The sequence below is a fragment of the Gambusia affinis genome, linkage group LG12, assembly GCF_019740435.1.
Source record: "Gambusia affinis linkage group LG12, SWU_Gaff_1.0, whole genome shotgun sequence".
Lineage (NCBI taxonomy): Eukaryota > Metazoa > Chordata > Actinopteri > Cyprinodontiformes > Poeciliidae > Gambusia > Gambusia affinis.
This window is the reverse complement of record NC_057879.1, coordinates 6,992,938-7,001,430: the sequence shown is the minus strand read 5'-3', so window position 1 is coordinate 7,001,430 and position 8,493 is coordinate 6,992,938. Positions and strand designations below refer to the sequence as shown.

The following is an 8,493-nucleotide window of genomic DNA, read 5'->3' as shown; positions in this document are numbered from 1 at the left end:
ATTACCCACCGCAAGCAGCTCCTCGATCATGAGCTCTGATGTTTGGTGCTGCAGGTTTCTCTAAAACAGTTTAACCAAAGGTGTTGCAAGTACAAAAAAAATCAGAAAACACAGAGTTTTCCTGGACAAAGATGCCATCTGAGGATCTGGCGTCAGATATCCAACGGCAAGCGCAAGATTATTTATGGGAAAAACTTGGTACATGTCAGGTAAAAACCTCTAGATGGCAATACTGCCCTGCGTATGTTTTTCTTCCCGATTCAGAAAGCAATTAAACTGTTCCTGACTACTATCAATTTGCTTAAGGATTGCTTTTGTGGCTATGTTTACTTGTTACTATCGCTGTTACCTATTACTACCGTTCTGCACCACAAGATCTGTTCACTTGCATTGCAATTGCAAAACGAGGCATGAAAGGCACAATTACACTTAACCCCTATGCTGACATTAATCTCAGTTACATCTCCCTCTCTGCTGCGCTGTTTTCTGTGTCATCTTTCTGTTGCCATCACAATCCTCTGATACCTTGTGGTTTTGGAAGCGATATTGCCAGCATGTTGCCATTCCTTCCCATCTTGATTTCAGTGAGAGTTTGCCTTTCAAGCGAGGCTCCTATCTTGCTGCGGTTTTCAACCCAGGTGTAAAGTTTTATTGACATCTGACAATACTTGTCTTAATGACTGACTCATAATCAAACACTCATACATGTTGGTATTTCACTTTATGGAGAACAGGCCTCGGTTTTGGCAACGTCTGTCGCAGCAGGATTTTCTGCCAGTCTGCAGTGGTTGGAGAAAACATTTAGAACGGCGGTCTGCTGACTCGCGGAATGAATCGTGCACTATGCAAATTAATTAATTAACGGCTAAAAGCCATTTGTTTCAATCTAGACACGTTATTTTTTACCAGATCTGGACCAAACCTGTTTTTCTCCCAGGCTTTCATTATTTTTGGTTTTACGGAAAATGGAAGTCATCGTTAGCGGCAGACCTACATGCCTAGATTTGAACTTGTGGTCCGTCAAACATTTCTAAGGACTCTTAGGATTCTCCATAGGATTTCTCGTCTCACGTTTATGTTTTTTGTCAGACTGAGATGCACAAGTCAAAATGTTCAAGTAAACGTTTCTGACTTGTATAGAGACATCTGTGGCCAACATAGCTGTCCTTTACAGCAACAGTCGAAAGTCTACCATCCACGGAGTCTGTCACTTTAATTCAGCCAAGCTTGAAGCCAAGATCGTCCACCAAAAAGCCTGGGAGTTTGAGGTTTTTACATGGCCTCTGAACTGTTCAAAGGACTTAACAGAAATCGCTGAGGTTGTTTCATCAGGAAGCGGGAGCCAACGTCTGATACGGGGGTTGAAGTATTGAAAGCCCAGATTAACGCTGGAACAATCAGGCCTTGATCTTCCACAACTGCACCGTTTTCACCTTTGAGCTCTTTGTGTTTCTCTTCTTGATGTTGCTTGGGAATGCTGCAACTGCAACTACTGCCTCCTTCTGTAACTCATCCTTTTCACACCCAATATCAGAAAAGGGTTAAGACCAGCAAGTTATTGTTCTACATCAGCAAATCCCATTGGAATCAAGTGCAATGGTTTAAAATGTCTTGCAATTGCATACAATTTTGGGGAGAATTTCTTCCTACTCCACCCATTAACAGTGTGCAGAAAAGCCCACTTGACTTTGGACAACTCTGCCCAGAAAAATCATCCAACCTTCCCTTCTGCATGCTGAAAAGATAGTTTTTTTTCTTCACAGCTTGAAATTGTAAATATAGCTACATTCTGAAGATGGTTACAATGTCTTTGAAATCTTATTTTCAGAAGTGATATCTTTGACACTACAGTTGTGGTTGAATGACATGATCTTCTAAGGGTGAGGTGAAGGGGTAATCAGGGCAGGGCTGGAAGGTAATGTGATCATCAATATACTTGTCATGGTTTCTACAGTTATTGTACCTGGCCAATGGCTGTAGTCCGGCCATTGCCTTCCAAATATTGAATTGACATTAACAGCCGCCTTGTTGGGATTGGCACGTCTCTCTTCGCAGGATGGGGGATAGGTGCTGAAAGGAGAGAAAATTTCCAGTAAGCTTCTCAGTGGTATCTAAACTGGCGTATTAGATACATTACAGGCCAACGTTAGCGATCAGATAAAATTTAAAACCTCAACACAGGAAGCAATCGCCCAGATCCTCTTGTAGCAGTCTGTATTGGTGCAAATGTGAAGGCATTTTTGACGGAAGACTCTTTTTCTCTTCTATCTTTTTTGATAGCCTCATGAAGGGGATACGCAGGGTTGTCCATAATTTTCTTGATTTTATTTAAAATCCTTCTTCTCACCATTGTCTCCTGAGGTTCCACGAAATCCATAGACCAGAATCAGCTTTCTTTATCGGGTTAAGTCTTTGTATGTCACTGTTACCGATGACGGCAGAAGAAAGGAGACTCAACAACAGACTTGTACATCTGCAGTATGTTCCTGTAATCCTTTAAGTATCTAAGCTACGTCAAGAAGTACAGCCTGTTCTGTCCTTTCTTGTAGACGGGTTTACTGTTGCATCTCCAATCAAGTCTGTTGTTCAAATGAATACCAAGGTATTTATATTCCTCAGCCACCTCCACTAATGATTGCCTTCATGCCAAACCATCTTTAAAACTTGTGCTATCCAGCTAAGGTCCAATATGGCATGTAGTTCTTGGAAAGTTAAGAGTTGTCCAACCACAGTCTGAAAGACAGATTCCTCTATTTGATTCCGATTCCTCATTGTACCTCTTTAGATGAGTAACCGTAGCCCTAGTTATTTTTGGCTGCCTTCGCCGTCTCTTCATTAGACCCCTCATTTATTCAGACACAGTTTAACCCTCACTGTGTTGCTCTTAACATAGATCTTCTTGTTCCTAATAAAAATATCTTTCAACAACCAGATTTGTGTTCACCTGGGTCACGACTGAGCCAGTAAGAGTTTATTTATATGCTTTTCACTCATTATTTGCCAAAGGCGTGAAGGTTGGCCTGGGAATTCAATTTGACCAACATTATAGCTCATACTATTAAACGAGCTAACACCTAAAATAACATCTTCCCTTAAAACAACAACAAAAAAACACCAATTACTACAAGAAACAAGGGAATCTGCAAAAAAAAAAAATGCACTGGATGCCATTTGATATTTAGGTATTTAATCCATGTCAGTTGTATCTTACAAATGGGAAAGACACGTACCATTTCCATGAACGTACAAGACAGAAACGGGAACTGACGCAAATCTCTTGTAGTTTATAAGAGGAAGCAAAGTCCGATGGACTTGTCCTAAAGTAATGGGGTAAAGTTACAAATCTTGTTTAAAAGTATTTCACCTGCCACTGTCGAGCTAGCTGTAGAATTAGGTATACCTAATGAAAAAGCTACATTCGAGGTGACAAAGACAGAATTTTCTTGTTCTATAAGTTACCCATAGTGTTGATTCCAAACATTTGGTTCTTAGATAACTGACTGAGCAGGAAAGCTTTGAAGCTGTGGGACCCATTGACAACATCCAACACTGGATGGCATCCAAATTGCATAAAATGACTTTAAAAATGACCAAAATTGTGGGCGCCTTTGCATTAAAGCCGTATCTGCCATAGTTTTTTTTTATTTTTCAAACTTTTCTTCACCTTTCATCCTGTGAGAGGAAGTTCACTCATGATATTTGAGAAGTTTTATTTTTCTTTTTTTCCAATATTTCTTACAACAATACAGACATCACAGATTACATAGTTTTACAAACACAAAGCACACCATCTTGGCTGCTGATGCTGCTGTGGTAAAGGGAAAAGGGGAAAATGCTCTGCGTTGGTCGAGATTGCCAGTGTAGCCTTGGGCATCTTTCCTTTAGAGTCTTTACTCATTTGTTACTGCTTAGGGGAAAAAAAAAAAAGAAGAAGAAAAAAAAAAAGCCCTTTGGACTTGCTTCTTGGGACCTTTTTATGCAGCACAGCATTATGGGAATACTAGGAAAGAACTTTTTTTGGAGACAAGTAGGGGTAAAAAAAAAAAAAAGTGTCTGCTGACTATGATCTGATCATGGCATAACCCCAACAGAAACAAAGAAGAAATGGCTGGCAAAAAGAACAAGCTATGCTAAAAAAAACCAAATCAAAGAACATTTGGGCTGCTCTGCATGGTTTCAGGAAGGCTTGGGGCGATAGAAATCTCTCCACTCAATAAAACTAACATTTGTCCTGGCTTTATGTTCTGATCTATTTTTCCAGGGCAACCTGCAGAAAAACTACACCACCTAAAATCTTGACAATCTAGTCTTGAGTAGTTTATTATTTTTATTATCTTCTTTTTATTCCTGTACATTCAAATAAAACTTCAACAGGCCTTAAAATGTTTTTTTTTTTTTCTTTTCAAAAATACAGAGGCTTTTTATTCCAGCCATTTTTTTCCCCTCACCCACACATTATTCCCAAACCGAATTTTGACTCAAAAAAAAAAAAAAGGATTTAAATGTATACTTCGGTGTGTGTCTTTTGATGGCAATGTGAGTATTTGCGTGTACAAGTGTGTATGAGAACTCCATGTCATTTACACCCAACATTGTAAACTTACATAGAACTATATTACATGTGCTTGCACTGATTTTTGGAGGGGGGCGAATTTTGGTTTACTTCACTAGAACACCACAAAAAAGGAAAAAGAAAAGAAGAGTTTCGGGAAAAGAAGAAGTGGAGGACAGGGAGCGTCAAACTTCTTTGTAGAACGGTTCGGAGGGGTATTCTCTGTTTGGTTGAAAGCTCAATCTTGATGGCTGGTCCAATTTTTTTTCCCCCCCAAACACTTAAGCAAAAGTTCTGTGAGGAAAAAGTTTGCTTTTTCAGGAAGGAAAAAAAAAAAGATTAAAAAAATAAAATTAAACAAAGAAGCTTTCTGTCAAGTCATCAACGATGATCCTGCTGTCCAAGCTGGAGTCAAATTTTAAAGAAGCGCAGGAACGAGGAGTTCGTCCCCAGCAGCGTGAAGCTACCAGGAGTCAGCAGGACTTTTTTTAAGGGTGGGGTAAGGGTTCTCCGCTGACAAAGTCCTTCAGTGGAACCTATTTGTTAAAACATCTGGAACTTCGGGTCGCCGCATTTTCTTTTCTTTCTGCAAATGGACGATCGGACAGTCAACGAGAGTGTCTACACGTCACTTCTTCAACAGAGTGTTAGCCTCCCAAAAGAGCCAGTGGAGTCTCAAAGACTGCTGTCTTGTCTCTAAATGCTCTCGGAGGCATGGGGCGAACAGTCCACAGGAGAAAGCTAAAGGTGACAGTGGGGCAAAGGGAGAATCCAAGGTGAAGGAAATGAAAGAGGCAGCCATTGTGCTCTTTACAAGTAGACACGCCTCAGGTCTCCAGGTGAGGTGATGGTATTGCACTGCGGGCACAGCTTCTTGTTCCCCTGTGGTGAGCGGACAGAGAAGAGTTAGCTTGGCTGCTAATGAGATTTAGGCCACTTTATGAAGCTATAGGTGTTTGAGGTGAGGATGTTTGCTCACATAACAATTTAGCTCAAAAAGGTTAAGAGTGATGCAACTCATGTTTTTATTTGTGTTCATTTGAGTTTTCATAATGTACAAGCAATGGAAACTCTACGTTGTGCGTCTCATCAAGTATGTCCTCAACATGAAAACGCAAAACAACTTCACCGTGCATCTAAATCTGATTGCTTTCTTGACTCGTCTTTTTAGACTCTTATTCCCAAATGAAATGCAAAATTGACTGCTATCTACCACATAAAGTAGCAGGCCGGTTCTGTCTGTCCTAATCCCAGTAAGACGTTTCAGGAGTGACTTGATAATTTCCATTCTGATGATTAATATCTTTCGTAGGGTCATTTTGTTTACTCGTAATCCATTTTATGTATGGTTTTGGCTATATGTGTTCTTTTTTAAAATTTATTTTAGTCATTTTTTAAAATTAGTTTTTGTGTTTTATTTTGGATATTTAAAATGTGTTCTTTATAAAGTTTAAGTTTTTTGTGTTCTTTGAGAGGGAAAACGTTCTTTGTTTTGCCATTATTAATATGTCACTTAAAAATGCTCATAAAAGAGTACAATTCATCGCAATAATTATTGTGGTATTTTATTATCCAGCAAAATGTGTTATTGTGACAGGCCTATTCTTCTACTACACTTTTCCCCTTCCAGTTAACTTTCCATAAATATACTTCAATATGACACCTTGTCAGCTTCCTTTCTAAAAACCTTTAATGTCTTACTAAGTCCTTTTTCTTGTTGTTATGAAATATTGCAATTTTATTATAAACGAATCTTTGGTTTTTCATTGTGAACAACGAAGTTAGCAAATAAATCTTTCAAATACATCACTCTGCGAGTAATTAATCGATATATCAGTGTCGCTTTTTGTCCTGTGTTACTAAAACAAAGAACTTTTAAATGATATTAATGGCCTCATGTAGGTCAAGATAAATCACTCGGCTCAACAAAGCAACATATGTAGACTCTCCGAGTTCTTAATTATGTCAAAGTTTACCAACGCCTGGCAAAAGTACTAACATTTATGGCGACTCATTACCTTCTTCCTACAGATGTGGGTATAACTTAACCTGCTTACAACAGTGCACCGTTTCCTCTTCTCGCCCTTCCCCCTCTCCTCGCTCTGCTTTGATAGGGCGCCATCTGCAGTAAAGCAGCAGGTGATAATACGCAACGCAGGGCAGAGAGAGCTCTTCGATTCGAACTGGGTGGTCTCAAGAATTTTTCCTCCCCCTCCCGTCTTTTCAGCTTCCCTTCCATCCTGTTTGTTCCGCGTTGGCTGGTAACTGCTAGCTGCAGGCGCCTTCTGTTTACTCGGTTTAGTCACTACAGGAGAAGCTGGGGATCGTCGTCTTCTCGGACAACGCTACAGTGTTTGAGTTGAGTAACTCGCAGCAGCAGCAGCAGCAGTTTAAGGTTGCACCACATAACTGCTTCGAAATAAACAAGAGCGGCGCGGTGTGAAGGGAGAAAATGAGTAACAGCTCGAGAGGAAATTGTGGATAAAACAGGAAAGGTCACGCCTCCGCCTTGGCTGCGCTTCAGATATTTAAAACAAAACACTAAATCGGTAATTACCGACGTCGACCGATGTGAAACGTTTATAACGTGGTACATTTGTCAGCCGTATTGTCCAGAAATGTGCAAAAGAAAATTGCACATTTTGTACTTTAGTAGTGCCAAGATCTTTGGGGGGGGGGTTATTCCAATGGCGAAGACTAATGTCATCCAACCGCCTGAAAACAAATTAATACTTTCCAATGACAGATGCAAAAAAAAAAAAAAGGCTAGCTGGCTAGCAAGACTTTATTAGCAGCTAGTTAGCAGTAGGGACTTTTTCTTATGGAGAAGTCCTGCAAGAAAAATAATCAAAACAAAACGTATGAGATTAAATACCCCTGCCATGGAAAATGTGAGACCTGTGATCACCTTATTTAATGCCAAATTGCAATTATTTTTCAGGAATTTGAGACATTTTAAGTCTGTTCGAGACCACCTTCAAGCAATATAATAGTGACGGCTTGATAATACAAGAACACATTCCCAAAGATTATTAAACTTTAAATTCTAATGGACATTTAACACTGGAACTGGAAGACATTTTAAATATGCAAAATAAGCAAACAACAGAAACAACAAAGATCGTCTATCAAAAAAAGGTCTAGTTGAGACCAAAACATCAAACCGAAGACCAGTTTTGGTAAAAAGAAAGAGAAAAAAGAAAAACTGAAATAATTATCGTACGATTAATTGATTTATTTTTTTCATACATACATGAATTTAAGACTTTTTATTTAAAATTGATAACAATGGGTGTATGTAAAGCTAACCAGATTGTCTTTTGTTTTGTTATCATATATTCTTAACTGTGACAACTCCACAGCGTGATCTATTTCTGCCCGTAAATGGTCGACATGGTAACGTCTGCGCATTAATTTCAAACGCTTATATCGGCACCCATCAAAACGAAGAGAGACAAAAGAATGTCTACCTGTTATTAAAAAATGTAAATAAAAAAGAAATGCAACCTTCTATTGTTTTATTTATTTTGCCTCAATTGCCGCTGGACCAGATATTTAAAGCACACTTTGGGTGAAGGTAATCTGAAATGTGCTTTAAGACCTGACAGATAAAGTCCTGCTAACATTCGTGGCTCAACTGGGATGAAAACAAACAAATTCAGAAACAAATATCAGGCCAACTTCTCAATAGATAATCATTTTTACTGATAATTTGAGCATACCATTTTTATTTTTTGATTTGAACACCTATTACTACTCCTGTGCGGTGCGGTCGGTAAGAACGTACGGGTGAGCTCCCGTCATGCTGCGCTCCAGCTGCCTTATTCATTGCTGCAGTAAGGAGCTGGGGGTTGGTGTTAACTAGATTCCTCGGCATTTACTTTGATCAACTCGGCCCTCCCATTTTTACAGCCGTCTCCAGGCTACGGGTTTAATGCCGC

The 8,493-nt window shown here is 39.4% G+C and overlaps 1 protein-coding gene across 3 annotated transcripts in view; it reads right to left on the bottom strand.

Annotated features, from left to right (window-relative positions):
• Positions 1 to 3,693: 3,693 nt before the first annotated feature.
• rnf220a (ring finger protein 220a) overlaps positions 3,694 to 8,493 on the bottom strand; it is a 289,741-nt gene continuing 284,941 nt past the window's right edge. For all 3 annotated transcript variants that reach the window (XM_044135093.1, XM_044135092.1, XM_044135094.1), the window contains one exon: positions 3,694 to 5,434. In XM_044135093.1, coding sequence (XP_043991028.1) covers positions 5,363 to 5,434 — 72 coding nt within the window. In that variant the 3' untranslated portion in view covers positions 3,694 to 5,362. The remainder of the gene's footprint in view (positions 5,435 to 8,493) is intronic.